The following is an 18,795-nucleotide window of genomic DNA, read 5'->3' on the forward strand; positions in this document are numbered from 1 at the left end:
ACCCGGAAGTTAAACAAGGCTTCTACACCTCATTAGGCAGTGTTGGACCTCCATATAATTAATCACTCTAGCACAACATCTAAGATTGCTAAGTAAAGAAGTTTAAGATTCAAGTTATTGTAGGTTCTTAAATTTTAGTTTAAAAAAAAATCAGGTTTAAACTCTTAGAAAGATAAAGAACCAGGGGACTTCTTCCCCAATGCAACATTTAAATTCAATGAAAGATTATTCATTAGTATCAAAAAGTAGTATATAGTTCTTATAATTCAGGTTTTAAGAAGAAGTTATCAAAAATACAGAAAATACTTGTGTGGAGGCCTCTCCCCACAACTTCTTTTAAAGCCTTACTCACCCTGCAAACATATTGACTTCGTGCTCCAGGCGAGAAGGTCTGGGAACGAACAATAGTGCTACTGCGAACAAAAGCAGAACCCCGTGGCCTGCGGCTAGTTCTCTCTTTTGGAAGAATAGCAACTTCTTCAGGAAACAGATCCTCAGTGTTAGTTTCCTTATCCACCTAAAATTACAATGAAGGAATTTTATTTTACTTGATTTAAATTATTCCTTATTTTCTCTTTCTCATTAAAACCAGCCAGACATTTCAACCATATCAAAAGTAAACAATTTGCTTTGTTAGTTAGGCTAAAGCTTTAATGAGCCTTGAGAATGAAAGATGAATCACTTCATTTTTAGCAGTTTTAAAACCAGGTCATTCAAAATTATAAGATTACTTTTCAAAAGCCTTCCCTAGAACAGTAACAATTATAAGATGCAGTTATAAGCAGAGCACAAAGACTGCACTCACCCTTAGCAATTGGGCATTAATCAAGCTACCACCTGATCTCCCAGCCTCAACAGGAGAAAAATAAGCCACATTTCCAAAAGCAAGCTGACTCTGAAACAAGGAGCAACCTTAAAACTGCAGGAATTCAAATGAGGAGAAGAAACTCAATGAAAGGGAACTGAAAGACTGTTGAAACAGTGACACAAGAAAACTAAAATATTTGGAAATATAGAAAAAAATGCTACTCTATCATAGCATCAAAACTTTTAAGATAACTTATTCCTAAATAGGAAGTAGACTCTTCTCTAAAGGCAACACAAAAGTGTTCCTTTACTTCAATGAAAGCATCTTGATTTCAGCTTGTCAGGATTATTTCCAATGTCTCATATCTTGAATTTGAAAGATTTTAAATACCTCAGTTCCAGCATGTTGTTATGAAAATTTCAGCTGTACTTATTTTTAACACTGAAAGAGCAATGAAGTCTTAAAACATTAAGCTTCTTTCTTCACAATTCTTTCGACAATTCTAATGTCTAAGAGCACTGGAATTAGATCACGATCTTTTTTGTTATGATTTCAAGTCAATACAGACATTTATACAACTGCATATTTACAATTAGATAAAAGCAGCAGTAAAAATATCTTGCCTTTTGATGTAAAAAAAAAATAGTTCTGTTCAGAAATTACTAGCAAGTGAACAAAAAACAAAAGCCCTAAAGAGGACATTTTTAACAACTCAAAAGGCATATCGCTGTCATCACGACAGTACTCATATAGGGTTGCTAATGTCATTTCAGATTCTTTTCTCTCCCGATCAGTTTGGACTCAAACTCAACAAGCAGCAGTAACACACACTGTGTGCGCCAGGCATTGTGGCAGTTTCCATACTGCAGTGTCTTTTCTCATTACCTTTAGTGGTGGAGGCTGGATTTTTCCAGAACTGTACTGGCCTGCTTGAGTTGCAAACATGTGTCCAGCTAACGAATCCCCGCAAAATGGCTCCGGATAAGGAGGACTAGTCTGGGTGCAATTACTGCATCCACTGTCAACAGATTCTGCTTGCCAACTCCTGAAGTTAGAACATTACAAGGATTTTGTAGGTATTAAAAAAAAAGTTATGAATTCTATTTGTATATTTCATTATCCAGGTCAGTTTACCATTTTAGAGTATTATTTCTGCAACAGAAATACAAAATTTACAAAGGGAGAACACATCCCACTTGCATTTCTGCAGATGCACAGACAAGCAAATTACAGTTGCCTCCCTAACGAAGCTTGTGTTTGATGCAAAAGAAATGTTTTCCCACTCCCCAAATTCCAAGTCCTACAAGCTCAGCTAGCTATTCAAATGAAGCTTTTTCCTGTTTGCACATCATCACATGATAAAACAAATTTATACCCATAACACTAACAGGGAACAGATCTCAACATAAGGATCTGCTCTTTCTCCTGCTGTATTTCAGACCATAATTACAGTGTAAATATTACTTGGCTGTTTGATGAGGTATTTGAGCTACTATTTTTACCGTTCTGATATAGCTTCTGCCTGATCTTCCTTTCTTTCCATCTCCAGGATTTCCTCCTCGGTATACTCCAGTTTCACTCTCTCTTCTGCCAACTCTCTCTCAACTGCTTCCAGCTGGGCAGTGGTCCTGGCTAACAGGGCTGTCACTGCATCCTAGAAGGTAAACTAGACTTCAGACAAACCCGTTTGAACAAGCCTTTGTATTCAATGTATAGTATTCAGAGAAAACAAAATAAAACCACAGTCCTTGTATGTTCCTAAAAAAATTGAAGTCTGTCCTGAATCTCAATAATCAAGAAGTGCTTGGTGTCCCATGAATGCAACTTCTAAAAGAAAATGTTAGAAAGTGAACACAGAAACGGAAAGTGAATGCTTTACAGTTACATCACAGAGTAGTTCAGAATCCAAAAAGTTGAGTCAAAGCCACTTGTGGATTGGGTGACTTTAACACGCAGTGGAGCATCATCCAGTACATTAGGTGAGAAGAGACCTCTGAAAGTCACCTAGTCTGACATCCTGCTCAAAACGGGGACAGCTTCAAGAGTCATACCAGGTTGCCCAGGGCTCAGAGGCATGCTGAAAAACCTCCAAGGATGGAAACTGCACAACCTTTCTTGGCAACCTCCTCCAGTGTAGTGGTGGATTTTTTAGATGAGTTTTAGTAAGTTGAACTGGAGGTGTGCATACAAACATATACAGTAGTATTTCAAGCACCTGTCTGGACATAGTTTTATTTATTCTTTTAAAATCCAGTTCTTGCTACAAGAGTTCAATTAAGGTATCATCTTCTCTGCGTCTCACAAACAAACTGTATCCGAAATACGATCAAAAGCAACCAACCACCCAACAGGTCAAACGAAGTAAACAAATCACTTTTTCAGATCCATACCGTTTTAACTGTAGTTACATTTCCAGAAGACCGGGGAATATTTTCTTCACACTGGTTTTTGTTCTTTGCTCTCTGGGGGTCTGAACCAGTGAAGATCTGAACAGAATACCAGTGAAGCTGCATCTCACCAGAACTCTCCAAATCACTCAGGTTTATCTGAGCAATACCCTGTAAACAACAAAAAGCATTCACCACGGTAAGATAAACACACGCAGCAGGATAGACATCTTTTCATTTAAGGAGTATCTCAATTATAATGGGAAAAATAAGGCTTTTATAAATGCATTTATAGTGTGAAAAAATATATATGTTGTCTAAGATACTGAATTTCTTGTCTCTTGCTTACTACCTGAAAGGATCAGAGAGGATATTTCATTTCTTGAAATTGAAAAGCAAAATTACTATGACTGATGTAGGTATGACTGCTAACACTGTCATTTCTTAATATTTTATTTTAAAAACTCTCAATTAACCTATCTGATTTCTACAGTTACTTAAATTAGTATTATTAAAACAATATTACTTTAGTTAATCTATTTTCCTTTGACAGAACTACATTCTGAGATATCTTTCAGTTTCCTAGTCATCAAAGGCATCCTCCAAAAGGGGGAAAACATGTCATATAAAACAACTTTTTTCCCTGTTTATATGGTAAGTTAATCAAGCAGACCATAATCTCATTTTTCCACTTTCCAAGCTATCCTTACAATTAATTGAGGCTTCCCACTAAAAAGAATTCCCAACTTTAAAGTAAGCCTACTATATCAAACGGTGCTCACATAAGAAATTTCTGAGCTGTGTTGACCTAAATGAATGTTCCCTGCGGCTCTTTTTAAACAGGTGTATAAAGAACAACGGTGGAAAGGAGTTTTTGAGACTAACGACAGAATGGCATATTGGGACACTGCGTATTATTAAGAATGTCATTTTATGTCAGCTTACTGGATGCTCCAAACAGAAATACCTTTCCTTTATTATATAAAACAGAGATGTCTACTAGATATCTACTACTTCTGACACAGTATATGAAAAACATCTAACACACACTTTTATATCAGAGTTGGATAACGTTTAAGAAATGCTGGGTTTGTTTTGGGGGGGGGGGGGGGGTCGGGTAAAGGGAAAATCTGTTTTCCTCTGTTACAAACGTTGAACAAAAACATCCTTCAACGTCTAAGATGCCTCGCACTGCCCTATACACCATATTTCTTCATCAGCTAAAAAGGCATGCCAAAGAAGTCATTGCTACAAAGTAAATTACTACTTGGGTAGAAAATAATTATTAATTGGTTTTGATGGCGATTAGTACTGATAGGACTAATAAATATTTTACCTCCACCTTAAGATTTGGAGCTTGCTTATAACAAGGAGGAAGTCAAGATGGGTCTGTCATGTACCTGTTCTGATGTATTTGCTAACAGCTTGGATAGCAGAACAGTACAAGCATTTACAAATCTCTTGGTGATGTCTAACAGGGGGACAGTAAAATTTATGAGAATTTTACATGGTGTTGAAAAATAGGACAGATGTTCTAAAATACAAAGACAAAATGATAAAAGACAAATAATACACTGAAGAAGAGTTCCAATTAAGACATGGGGAGTGACAGGTTGGTCAAGGCCATAAAAGATCAGAAATGACGTGAAAGTGCAAAGCCGTGTTATTGCAAGAAAAGGCAATCACATTTCTTTGAAGTTTTAACACGAGCAACATACACTAATCGTGGAAAATAACAACTCCCTTATCTCAACATTGATGAGGCCACTAAGGAAGTAATACGCCAACTTAAAGAACCAGGTTTGAAAAGCTATAGTAAACCATTAGGATCTTTCATCAAGGCAGGGCGTATGTGGGTTGAGGGAACTGAAAGACACATGAGTTCAGTAGATTTACTTCCCTATGTAAGTGAAGTTTAGAACTATTTGCCAGAATATTTCTTCATTTTTTCTTCTTCCCTGTTATATACAGTCATTTGTTTAACTCAGGATACAATCCAGCCTGGCCCCTGCATTTAGGGAAGCTATATATTGGCAGCCTGGCCCCTGCATTTAGGAAAGCCATATATTGGCATAATCTAATTAAAAGAAATTGGTCATCAAGAGCTTCAAAAATATTCAATCAAACAGACGGAAAAAATTGTGGAAAGAGGTTCTGAAAGACAATTACAGAGGCCATCACAGCAGTTCCAAAGAGATGACTTCTTAATTCAATAATATGTTTATTTCTCAACTTACAGCAAGAGGGCAACAATCAGCATATTTAAATATAGACTTCAACGCGCATACCTGAAGGCGCATGGCACTGTTTCTCTCTTTTTGAGTGGTATTGTTACCTTATCCCTAAGAATATGTTACCTACTACTGTAGACAGATATTTCTGACAAATGTACATTGAGATTATACAGGATTAAAAAAAAATCCTACAAACAATCTGAAAGCCTATCATTTTTTACTAATCCAGTAATAGCAGTTAAAATAAAATCATCCTAAATTTAGATGCGCTTGTGTCAATATAAAGATGCTTTACACTGAAATGGCTATTTAGCCTCTCAGAGGAACAGGCTATACCAACATGAAGCATTTTATACCAATATATCCAGCCCATTCTTGAGATGCTTTCTCCGTAATTAGGTTGCAGCAGTAAAAATGACCAAACATCCAGCTGCAGACAAGCCCTTGGGTCTACTTCTGTCAACATTAAGGCCACTGTTTATCTAACATACTATCTAGTTTGAAAGGTAGACTAACAAACATGCATTCTTGACCAGTTTTGTTCAAATAAACACCTCTTATCCGTTGTCTAGGATGACACTGAGCTGCCTGTACCTCTTAACTATGTCTACAGGCTTTAAAAAAATTAACTAGCCCATTCAAACCCCTCACTAAAATGCCTGCCCAATGACTTCAAAATATCAGACCCAATGCAGATTAATTTAAGTGTATTTACATTTGAAAATAATTAAAGGTGACATTTAACACATCTAAAGTTAACACAGTTAATATGTAACCTATTTAAACAATGTTATACCTATTTGAATGCATCTATATTAGATGCCTCAAACAGTTTAAAATAAAATAAGAGAAGTTTACCTGGATCACTATTATTCTGCAACAAAATTAAGATTGGTGTAATTGTAGTCTTCTCAAACCACTATTACACAGCAACAATGGGTTATCTTTTTTATTATAAAATCGTATTATAGATATAGATTCATTGTGCATGCATTATAGTGCCATGCAGAAACAGAAGTCTTGAGCATACTGTAGTCTGAAAGCTGTCAGATGAAGTCTTCAGGAAAACATTTAATTTTTCAGTGTTCCTCTTGCACCAACATTTAGCAACTGCAGATTTTTCAGCTTTCCCCAAGGCAGAATTTTTTTTTTATTTTTTTAAAAAAAGCATTAAAAAAACTCCTTACCTGCTAAATCCCACAGCAATTAATATAAATATTGTATCAATTTAAAATATGGCTCTGCAATGTAGCAGTTATATTAATAGCACAGATAACAGTACTTTCAGTGCTGCTTAAAATGCTCCAATTATCAACCTCTGGTAATTTTGCTAATTACTTCCAAATATTTATTATTTCCTATATCACAAGGCTTTAAAAAAAAAAAAGGACCGAAGGGCCACTTACCAATAGTTCTTCTTGTTGCTGATGGTCAACTGAGCAGATATACAGCTGCAGTGATTTTAATTTCAAAACACTTGAATGCACAGGGATTCTGAAAACTTCATTAAATATTAACGGTGCTTGGAATTCCAAAGCTCTAGAGCAGTAAGTGGTCGGTGTGCCTGACTCAAGTGGTGGCAAATAAACTCTCACGTGACTGGAACAGCAAAACAGACAAATAGCGCAGTTCAGACAAAGAAAGCTATCTTCAGGTATTTCTCATTTCTGAAAATTAAGCTAAGCAAAAATATCAGTGTAACTTCTGTATTAAGAATCTACTTTTGGATCTCTTTGTTACAGGAATTTGCTTTGTATTCTTAACACAAAAGAGCAAAACTGATTTGGAAACCCCATCTTTGTCTAACTAAAACCAACTTTTTTCTAAGTTGGTGCTTAAGCACAGGCACCAAGTGCCACTTGAGATGCCCTGAGGTATCTAAGGCATCTACATGGGGCTAGCAAGTATGACATAGGATCTACAGGAGAACTACAGCCTTCTTGAGCAGCAGCAGCTGGAGGCCAGGTGCTATGCTATGACATTTCAAGTGGAAACATATGCCTATGTTTAAGCAACTGAATTGCCCCTCCATTTCTTCCCTCCATCCACTAAGCATACCTTTAACCCCCTCACCCCCCTCCCTTGAGAAATTCAGCACAAAAGGACAGCAAAGAAAACCTACATTCCATCTATTTGCCATCTTAAAAAAAAATAATAATAATCACATCTGATACCATCTCATTTTAGACTCCAAGCCAAAATCAAAATCCACAACCATTTTAACCTGACAGAAGGGAACATACCTACTTGAACAAGTGTTTCTACGTTCTGCCTGTTTTGACTGTCTGTCCAGCCCCTGCAATACTACATCGCTTGCTATACCTTCCCTTGTGCCAGTAAAATGGTTCATGCAACTGCATTGTGAACCACGTTAGAAAACTCACCTGGATTAAAAAGCTAACCTAGAAAAAAACAGCTCATGGTTTAAAAAAAATAATCCAGCTCAGAGGCTCACTCTAATCGACTCCATCACTGCATGAACTCCTATGCCACCACAAGAGAGGAGATGACAGTGGCAGACGAGTAAGTGGTTGGAGGACAATTGGAAGAGCTCACTATGATGGAACCACAGCACTGGAGTATGGAGCACCAGTTAGCTAAACTGGCCCATGCTGTAAAAAGGGAGTGATCCAGCTGCTCTGCTAACCACCTGCTGCAGGTAGCCTCCCCAGTGCCATCCCCAGTAATTCAGATTGAGTGAACATACAGAAGCATGGAGGAACTCATTGAACTAGCTAAAACCTTCTTCTGGTCTTGCCAAGATTAACTTTTTTTTTTTTTTTTTAATTCAGTCAAATCAATTGATTTACCCTGCAGCCACACAATTTCTAGATTCCAGCCTAAGCAGCTAACTGAGAAGGGTGGGGAACAGAAGTGCCTTTTTTAGTGTCACTTAGAGGCCTGACTGCCTTGATGACAAATGTCCAACGAAGCCTCTGGAGTCATTCTTTTCCTTGGTGACTACATTTGCTTTTCTTTAGATGACTTTTTTTTTTCTAGTAATGAGGAAACATGGTTGAGTACTACTCATATTTTTCCTCTCTAGCATGCCCTTGTACCAATATTGAAAACAAAGCGAAAGACTGCCACTAATGCACTGACCTACATAAAGAGCTTCCACTAGAGGTTTGCAGGGTTTGCAAGGCCAACTTTCTGAACAAAGACCAACTCATTCAGCAAAATGCATGTCAATTTAACATCTCCCACTTAATGACCTATTTTACAACACAACAATATTGCCACACCTCCATTTTCCGGTTTTCAAACAACTTCTCTGAGATAAAGATCAAAAATTTTCATATTTCTTTAAAATCTAATAAGACATATCACCAGATAGGATTCTGTTTTATGGCAACATTGCCACTGTTTAAGAAACACTAAATAAACAAAACAATATTCTACATAATGTGATACGGAATCTGAAGCATTACCACAGGCAGCCAGAAATTAGAAAAAAATACAGCTGTTTGTACTGGTTCTCAGCTAATTTTTGTGTTAAAATTATTTTGGAAGGTGTTTCATAGATATTCAAGGAGAACTGGCACAGCCACAAAAGCTTGCAGATGTCCTATTTTGATATTTTTTATTTTTTAGAAGAAGATAAAAGCAAGTTGTTGTTGTTGTTTGTCAAAAAAACTTTTTTTTTTTCCTTATCGATTACTATATATGTTACCTTAGGTATTTAAGAAAATTACCCTAAGCTTATTCTGGGATACATCACAGATACCCTGTAGAGAGACTTTACAGGAAATAATATTTCTGGAATAAAGCAAAATATTGTTTATTTTCTTTGGCCAGAAGGTATGCAGTGATAGAAGAATGATTTTTATGTTTTTGAACAATCTTTCCTGTACATAATCAACACAAGAAATGTGTCATTAGAGACTACATTTGCTACCTGACCACTAGCTAGGACAGAGGTTCCATAAAAAGGATGCCTTGCGTCCACAAAATGAACCCTTTCCCCACGTAAACTAGAACATGCTATCTTATACCTGAGTAATGGCTTAATTTTGCATGAAGTAAACAAATTTATAGCACTTAAGATTATTTCACATGATAAGCAACAATCAGACTTTTGGTGAAAAGTAAACTTACATTTTGCAATTTTCTTTAACAACTAGGCTAGTGAAGTTCTTCAGCTGTAATACATGGACTAAGAGACATTCGCTTCCACTGTCATGCCTGGAAAATAAATTTCTGGTGTTAGTCAGCAAGCATCAATACTTACCTTAAGAAATACAGATGAAAGACTCAGAATATTTTAAGAAAGCATAAGCACCTTTTTCAGTTAAATGAAGCTCTAATAGAAATCAGTTTGAATCAAAAGCATTTAAAGATACCACACTCAGAACCATAAAAGATTATCTACAGTAACAAATTTATCAGAACTATAAGAATTAAACATTATTCAATTCAAAAAGAATATTCCCTACTGTGACTCTTCATAGTGAAGTTTTATAAAACAGATTCCACGTTTTAAATGCTTATACCAGAAGCACATGTGTGTGAGTGACATATCAGTTACACAAAGACAGTCAGTCTGCATTATTTTCATGGATTAATGAAAATTAAAAAAAAAAAAAAAATCTTCCATACCAGTATGGATTTTCAAATAGAACTATCACACCTGGTTCAAATTTGAAAACTGCCAGCAGCCTTGGGAATTATTTTTTCCCAGGAGTAGAGAGGATTCTGGAGGGCTGTCTAAGACAGGAAAACCTGTCTTGCACTGCTATAATCTGCTCTTCCACACAGTACTCCCACTACTAACAATAGCTTGTCCTAAGCACAAGATTTCAAAGCTGTACTTGGGAACTTTATTTTTATCTCTCTTCACCTTCTCTTCTTCCTGATCCTCCTTTATCTGGCATAAAATGTCAGATCTCACACACTGAGACATATCCCTACATCCATACTCACAATGAAAATGCTACTGGAAGAAGTAACAGAAATCCTTTCACCAGCCAGCATTGAAAGGACACCAAATGAACAGCAGTTGAGACACATCCCCAGCAGGAAGGGGCATGTTGACTATCCTGTACATCCACTAAACTTTGGCTTTCAGTTCAAAAGCTTCTTAAAGCTATCCACAGTGGTCCAGTTTATTACGAAGTTTAAAAGCAGAATGAAGAAAACTAGTGAGCAATGTCTGTTGAATTGACACGGATAAAGTAGAATAGCACTACTTACAGAAATCCAACATGTATTTGTGGTTCTTCGTTACTGGCAATATCACCGTAAACAGGCTCTTCCATATCTTCATTCCTGCACAAACAGAAAGTACTGTAAACTACATGATGACCTATGCTGTTAGAACATAATGAATTCAACGTTTATTTTGTGATCTGTGGATATAAGCAACTGTTTGGTACAGGAGGGATTGAGATACCTATTTAAAAACACACAGAACAGAAGCAGCAATTCCTAATTTAAAAAATTAAGCTTTTAGAGTAACTCTTTCAAAATGCTTAGGTTAGTTTCTTTTTAGAATCATCAACACCTTATCTTCTTCCCAGTTACTGCTTAATGTGTTAGAGCAATTGTATAAAATAATATCTCTTTACCCTCCTTCAATCACTTGTCCAACCTACACATTTAGATTTTCAGCAATTCATATATTTTTTCCTTTCATCATAGGAAGATTTACACTTTTAATCATATGCTTCCCAGAACTCTATGTCCTACTCAGTATATTTTTATTTCGTTATAGATGGTTGAAATAAAAATTTACAACTAAGAAACAAGGAAACTCTCTTTCAAGGGAGAAGTATTGGGTGCTAAAACATTAGAGACAATGAAGTGAAAGGGGCTTAGCAACTGTGAGGATGACAGTGGAACTGCATGTAAAAAGCTTCTTTTGTGTAATACGTGCAATCTAATATTCTTATGATACTTAGAATCATCTATTTTGAAAGCATATTCAGAAATTTACAGTCAATTCTTTCAGACCGTGTGGCAGAACAGGAATATTTCCAGCTTACTAAGCATTTATACACCTGACCTTTTGCTTAAAGCTTCAAACACGCCACTGTCACTAGCCAGTGAATGATCTGAGAGACATGCTGAAACTCGCCTGGCTCTCCTCTCCGATCTTCGACCACTGTCTCCTCGCAGAGTTACAGCTATCACGGAGAAAAAGAAGAGACAAAATCAGCTCAAAGTAATCTCTTAACAACTAAATAAGAAACATTTATCATATGAAAACGAGTGCCAAAACAGTTGGCACAAATGCAGTGCATTGCTTTGTCATCTGACTTTAAATCAAAAAACTAGAATACAATGGACCAGAGATTTTCTGTGGAAGAATTAAGGAAGGAAGTTTGTGGCTAATTTCTCTACGACATAAGCCAATCTCGTTGTTATTACAGTGCTCTTCTAGTGGAATAATCTCTCCTGGGAAGAACATTTATGTTAATTCAGCATATGTACACATGGCATCCTAAACTTCTAAGATTTACCTACTGAATATACAATAGTTTGAAAATAAACAGAGACTAATTCTTTTAAGAAGTTATCAGATAACAAAGTAAGGTTTTGTTGTCATTTGTTTCCTAATATGAAGTTTCAAAGCATACTGTTTATACCATCTCATAATAGCAGCTTTTATCTACAGCCTGAGAGGCACTATCAAAAAGAACCAGCACTTTCCATCTCACTGACTACTGTTTTTTCAAATTCTTTAATATTTTTGAATAACTTTGGCAGGGGGCAGGAGGAAGGAATAGTCAACCTCCTTTTACACCTTTTCCCTGAACCACCAGCAATACCGTTAACAGGGCTTCAATCACTTTCATGTGCTAAGTGGCATTACACATCAGGTTTTGCAAATGCAAGTAGGTATAGAAGGTACAAATCCTTCAAGGTATGCACATAAGTGACGATGCTCAAGAACTGCACAGGTAAGATTTCAACACCTCGATGAGAAGTTGTAACTTGAGTTTAATTCTTTCACATCCTAGAAAGAACCATTAAATGGACTTAGGGAAGTGCAGTGTCTTTTACCACCTTTTCACCCCCCTTTTGCTTAGGCTTAATGTTTGTCCTCCAAGCAGAAAAAAAAACGACAAAGAGGAGACACTTCAGAAGTGGGGAAAGCATCACATTTACTTCTACCTACGCTCATGATCTTAAACAGGTATCTTGGAAGTACTTGAGGTTTTATCAGACTGCATTTGGAGTGACAGCAGTGCAGTGCACATCACACTAGAAGCAAGCATATGCTGATGTTTCCAGCTTATTACCACCACGGACAAGGTGTGTCTTACTCTCAGTCACAATTTAAGTACCTCTGTTACATATTATCTTGAGGCATTTTAAGCATCAAAACTCTGCGACCTGACCAGCAAGTTTCCTTCAGCGCAGTGCCAGCAAGCAGCCTGAGCCCCACCTGCAGGGACCAGCTGAGGGATGGACAGTGAGCCCTCACCGTGCATGGGACGTGCCTCACCTCCCACGTAAGCCCCAGGCAGACAGCATGTCAGGCCTTGAAGCTTGATAAAAATCCCTCATGTCAACACATCTGTGCTGCTGCTGTCAATAGAAGTGTCTGGCTGTAACCTCCAGCGGGACTGCCAGACAGGATGCTCTGAGTCCGGCAGTCCTGCACCAGCCTGAAATAGGATCCTTTTATCGGGCCACCAACAGCACAAAGCCCCAGAAGATGTTCAACAAAATCACAGGGCCCTGTTCGAAGCTGAGACTCCTGGATGTCTGCAGAGCCGGTTCTCTGTGCTTTTGGATCAGTACACAGCCCTGTAGACCTCCCCTCCAAATTCAGTAACGAATTTAGCCATCTTCAGCTACGCAGGACAGCTATCTGCTGACTAGAACATCCCAACCTGCATTTGTTTCTGTACCTGGAGAAAGAGCTATCCTTCCCCCCGCCCTCCCATAATCCCATCTTTATTGCCTAGCATGTGCCATTGTGCCATATAGTTCTTGTCATCCTCCCCACAAACGAGAGCCAAGCTGCAGCTAACTCACAGAAAACCAGAAGACTGCATTTGAACCATACTCTCCTCCACGTCATTTGTGCAACGTGGTGGCTTTAATTTTTATTTTTTTTTGGAAATAACTTTTCATTTGGTGAGTCAACCTCCATGACTGCTGTTACTGACAGTTATGCAGAATGAAAACTAGTGCTCTGTAAGGACAGTTATGAGTATGGAAGAGTTTCCCCAATAACTTCGAATCACTGGAAAAAGGCTGACAAAATGTATAATTTTTATATGCAAGTCCATCTACATTTTTGGTCCTAATTGCACCAAATTACACTAGGATGACTTCTTTTCATAAATAAGCCTTTGGCTCACCCTGCTATCTGAACACTTTGCACAGATGTAGGAGATGAAAGAGGATGTTGTAATATGAGTGGACCTCACGGGCTCTCTCCTTTGGAGGTTGACGTTCCCAATTTGTCTGGAAGGAAAAACTGTTCTGACACACCAACACAATGTCATGAAAAACTGACATGTTACAACACTGTTGGAACATGACAATGATTTGCCCACTGCCTGCAGGCCAGGGAAGCATCTGATAACATCTGGGCAATCCCACAGAGCTCAGGAGAGATGCAAATGTCAGAACATGGCTTGACTAGAAGGAGGAATCAGCAAGAAGAATTCGTCAAGAAGGAGAAGCGGCATCAGACTTCAGTTTAAACAGAACAAGGTTTACCACAATTAGGGTCCTTCTAATGCAGGAAGCTGAAGAATTGCTTAAAAATAAAGTTTCTAAAATAGACAATTACCTTACAAATCAGTGAACAGAACATATGGATTTGAATTTCCATAACTACTGGGTGCCAAAGCTTGACAAACATAAAACAGGCCTGATGAAAAGAATTTTCTCAGCTGTCATGAGTTCAAAAAGTGAACTTCAAAGGAATTTTTGGTGTCCAGTATTTCATTAGCTAAAAAACACATGAATAAATCTCAAGCATGTTTCACAGGCGTAGGAGACTACAAATACTGCATGTCAGCTCAAAATGCACTAATACAAGAGTCAAACACTCTCATGAAAACTAAATCAGAGCCACAAACAGACCTTACCTACCATGATGCGGTCAGGCATTACAATGATGTAATAAGGCTGAAGCTTGCAGAAAACTTTTTCCACATATTTAACTGCAGCCATGAATATATTTAGTTGACATAGCAAAAAAATAATTATGCCATAATGATTAAACAGATATAGCATTGTATCAAACAAAACCAAATGTAGCAACATCTCCTTTTTCCTTCACATGCAACTCAGAAAAAAACACTTCACACACAAAAACACACAGGGAATTACGAGCAAAACCAGCACAATAAGTAATTTCAGGTTCACTTACAGTGCATTTTTCTGTTGTGCCGCATGAGAAACAAGACAAAATGAAAAGCACACAGTGATAAATCATGTTTTAGATCTACGACGATATTTTGCAAACGAGATTATTTAGGCATTAAAGGAAACTTAGCATTCAAAAGATTATTTTAGGACAGAGAAGAAGATACAGAGAGATTGTAGAGTCCAATGTTATCTTAACATGTTTCCTCCCACTTCCAGCTTTACAAGTACAATGGATGTAACCTCTCAGGCATCTTCCCTCCATTCACACATCCTAACAAAATTTATAACATGTTCCCAAAAGAGATACAAAACAAGAAAACAGCAGTTCAGCAAGTGAATATCAGAAATACAGTTCCTGGACAACTCTTGAACATGCTCCAGTACTACTTCGGTGCAGGGTATATGCAATGTACTGAGTATTAACCCTCGGGACTCGCAGAAATTGCAAAATTACCTTATATTTTATTCGATAGAGGAACTGGTGAAAAATTTGCTCGAGTTGACATTTACTGGTTTTCCAGTGTTGCATTATGCTACCAGACCATAGGGTGGCAGCAACAAAGCATACAGCATAGTACTTTAGTGAAAATCAAAACCCCCCAAAACACCTGGGGGTTCCCAAAGTGTCGTACGCGTTTGATGCTTCATCAAATTTTTAAACAGTAGAAAACCAAAGTACCTTTGAAACTTTCAACTGGTACTTGCAAACAATTACTTTACAACTGCAAGCCCACCAACTAGGGAATGCCAAGCTCAAAGTAGTCACAATTCCTGCCAAAAACCAGAACGGTTGAATGGATTTTTCCTAAGCAATTGTTTTAAAAAACAAATATTTAAAAAAGAAAACCTCCAAAAAGACCAACTGGCTACCTTTTAATCACACACTCAAAAAGCAACAGAAAGCACTCTACGTCATATGCAGAGGAAAGTTGTAAACCCTGAACTAGGAGCTGAACCTGGACACCACAGTAGTGACAAGAGGTATCACATGCATGTTTATAAAAACCTGAAACGCATAGAAACATTACAGAGAAGAGAGAAAAGGAAAACAGAAAGAGGACCTTGACCCTTATCCTACTGCTCCCAAGGCCTACAGACCAGGCCTTCACTTCTAGGAAACACATATGAGCTATAAATGAACTAGTAACATAGTTTTCACTTACCACAATGGGTGAAGACATGTTGTGGTCTGATCTGAGGTTTAAAGAAAGCCTCAGGAAGCCTCTCCATGGCACTAATTTAAGCACAAACTTACATGCTGGTCTCTGGAATTCTGTTTATTTTGGTCAGAATACTGCAATATGGGACCGAGACATGTTTATGTCTAGTAAAAGTGAATTCTGCAGCAGTATCTTCTGGCAGTGTTAGTTGCATTAAGGAAAATAGGTAAATGTATGCTTGAATGCTGCTTGAACAATACAGGCTTGTTAGCATAGCAGTGACATTTTTCTTTTTAAAAATAGCTGAAACCTTTTCCTTATGTACAGTCAATGTTCCTTTTCATTATCTCTTGACAAACAAGATGTAGTAGGACAATATATTCTCTGCTTATATTTCATATTAGCCCTGATGCTCCAAGCCCTGATTGCAGTATTATGTGCATTTGCTAACACAAAATTATGGATACAGACATGGGATGTGAATTACAACACTTAAAATATTCTATAAAAGCCCTTCTCTACTGTAATGGTTCTATTAGAAATGCAAGTATGCCAACATAAAAAAATATTCGAAGGAAAGAATATTCATTTTCATTTTACATCAGTTCTTCAACTGATTGATTAAAACAGGAAAAAATTTATTTTTTTTTAAAGTTTGTTTCCTTTTTTGATCTCTCATATTCAAGAGTCTAACACACCCTCATCTACAGAGTCTCAGAAGCTTCCACCACTGCAAGCTGAAGCAAGTCCACCAACTTCACATTGAATCACAAAAAGAAAACTAACAGCATGTGCTGTGGTTAACTGAGGCAGCTCCTCTGTGATCACTGAGCACAGGTTCAGAGACAATAACAACAAAAAAATCACTCAAGTGGATGCTCAGCTCCTCACATACCCCCAGCAAAAAATGCTTCTCCGTTACTGAAGCACTGAGCTCATGAGCGTAGCCCATCATGAACTCAACACTGCCGTGCCACTGTGGTTTCTGCTCCATCGCACAACTCACTGACACGGAAACCTGGTATTGGGGTGGGCATGAATTCAGCAGAGAGCCAACCAGCCTTCGAGCACTATCACAGCTGCACCACCTTCTGCCCACCCCAGCACATTTTTATTTAATTTTTTTTAATAAAACCAATCAACTGGTTTTGTGTTGCTTGAAATTAACAGAATAATGGCAACAAGAGCAGAAATAGGGCCTCACAAGTGATTAAACTATGTGCGGTTTCACTAATTCCTGACCAAGACCAAAAGAAAGTCCATTTTCCATTCCCTTTCTTCCACCCAATTCATCACTGTTTTAAAATCTCTTTGCAAAGATTTCTCTGCTCTTTCACCTCTGCCCTAAATCAAACTTTTTTTGTTGCTTTTGTTTCATTTTAGGGGGCATGGAAGGAGGTTCACTTTTTCTTTTTAAACATCTAACATCCACCATGCAATTTTTAACCGATGGAAGTAAAACCAAACTGAGAAACAATCTCTACTGTGCCAGTACTATTAGATTTGTCTGCTATTTTCTATGACGTGACAAAAGAATCATGTCCAGAAACTCACCTCCGCTAGGCTGCACAGCAGTCAGCTGTGGGCCCATTTCTCGCACCCCCTCGCTGTCCACAGCGTAAGCAGACATCTGAGATGAACTTGTTCCTTGCGTATCGTCATCACCCAGCGCTGTGGACTGAGCCCTGAGCATTTCCAGGGCTCCTATGCCTGCCATCTCCTCAAAACCTTCTGACATCTGAGCCAGAGGAGAATCTCGAGAAGCGGAGAGAAATGGGGTGTCCAGAGGCGAGCTCGGAGGGGACAACGATGACAAGGAGGACCGTGAGGACAGGGATGCCAGGGACTGCGGGGTATCCAGAGACCTCCGCTGCTTATTGAAATTCGAGTGTCCAATGGGATCAGCGTACGGCACGTCCTTCGTTAGAGACTCAAAGGGAATGATGTCGAAGCGCAAATGCTGCCCGTAGTCTGTAACGCTGTCTGACTTGTCGTACTGCGGGAGGCCGTAGATGTCCGTGAAGCTGACCGAGCTGAGGGAGCCTCTGCTGGAGGCCAGGGAACCTCGGCTGGAGGCCAGGGAACCCCTGCTGCTGCCAGAGGACATTGTGAGGGTGCTGGCTGACAGACTATGGCAGGCAAAAGGAAAAGGAAACAAAAAAAGGTCCATTCAAATACAGTCAGAAACACCAGTGTGGACATAAAACATCGACCCAGTTAACATAAGCAGTTTTACATGCATTCAGCACATGACACTGGGAGATGATTTGGCAGTTTAGGGTCTAACTCATGTTTCTTGCCCTAGTCTCAAGCAGACGTGACTGGAACAGTACAAGTGACAACCAAATCAGGGCCACGTGCCTGAAGACAAAGAGAGCACCAGGACAGGTCTACTCCTTCCTGACTTGCAACCAGACATAATTTGGCAGAAAAGAGGACAGAGGAGGGTTTGGATCAGTGGACCCAATATAAAGCCAGGAATAGTAGATTACCATGATCCAGCCTGAACTGGTGTTAATGATGGATCATAGACGTATCAGGGAGAAGCAGCAAAAAGGGATTTAGAAAGACAGCACTAAAAAAAAAAAAGTGCCGTACAAGTCACATCCTTACAGTTTTTTCGAGCACAAAATAAAAACAACTTTAGTATGAATCCCATTTCAGTTCCTTCTACCATTCTCAGATGGCTAGGGAGAAGACAGCGTAAGTGATGGACAGAGATGAAGCGAGGCACAGCAGGAACTGAGCTTTTGATGTCGGCATGGTGTTGAGCTGAGGAATCCCCGAGAGCTGCACCAAAAAAGGCAGCTGCGGGTGTGAATATGCAAAACATTCTGGGCTTCTATGTGGGTCTTAGCACGTTCTCATAT

General features: G+C 38.4%; 1 protein-coding gene across 3 annotated transcripts in view; it reads right to left on the reverse strand.

Annotated features, from left to right (window-relative positions):
• Window positions 1-18,795, reverse strand: part of WWC3 (WWC family member 3) — a 100,578-nt gene that overhangs the window by 6,360 nt on the left and 75,423 nt on the right. For 2 of the 3 annotated variants that reach the window (XM_080551816.1, XM_080551818.1), the window contains exons 11-19: window positions 17,480-18,054; window positions 11,434-11,554; window positions 10,623-10,697; window positions 9,528-9,614; window positions 6,836-7,028; window positions 3,199-3,366; window positions 2,311-2,462; window positions 1,694-1,853; window positions 353-517 (exon numbers count right to left, since the gene is read on the reverse strand). In XM_080551816.1, coding sequence (XP_080407942.1) covers window positions 353-517; window positions 1,694-1,853; window positions 2,311-2,462; window positions 3,199-3,366; window positions 6,836-7,028; window positions 9,528-9,614; window positions 10,623-10,697; window positions 11,434-11,554; window positions 17,480-18,054 — 1,696 coding nt within the window. The remainder of the gene's footprint in view (window positions 1-352; window positions 518-1,693; window positions 1,854-2,310; window positions 2,463-3,198; window positions 3,367-6,835; window positions 7,029-9,527; window positions 9,615-10,622; window positions 10,698-11,433; window positions 11,555-17,479; window positions 18,055-18,795) is intronic. The other variant, XM_080551817.1, reaches the window with a different exon arrangement.

The sequence above is a fragment of the Anser brachyrhynchus genome (genome assembly GCF_964034855.1).
Source record: "Anser brachyrhynchus genome assembly, chromosome: 1".
Lineage (NCBI taxonomy): Eukaryota > Metazoa > Chordata > Aves > Anseriformes > Anatidae > Anser > Anser brachyrhynchus.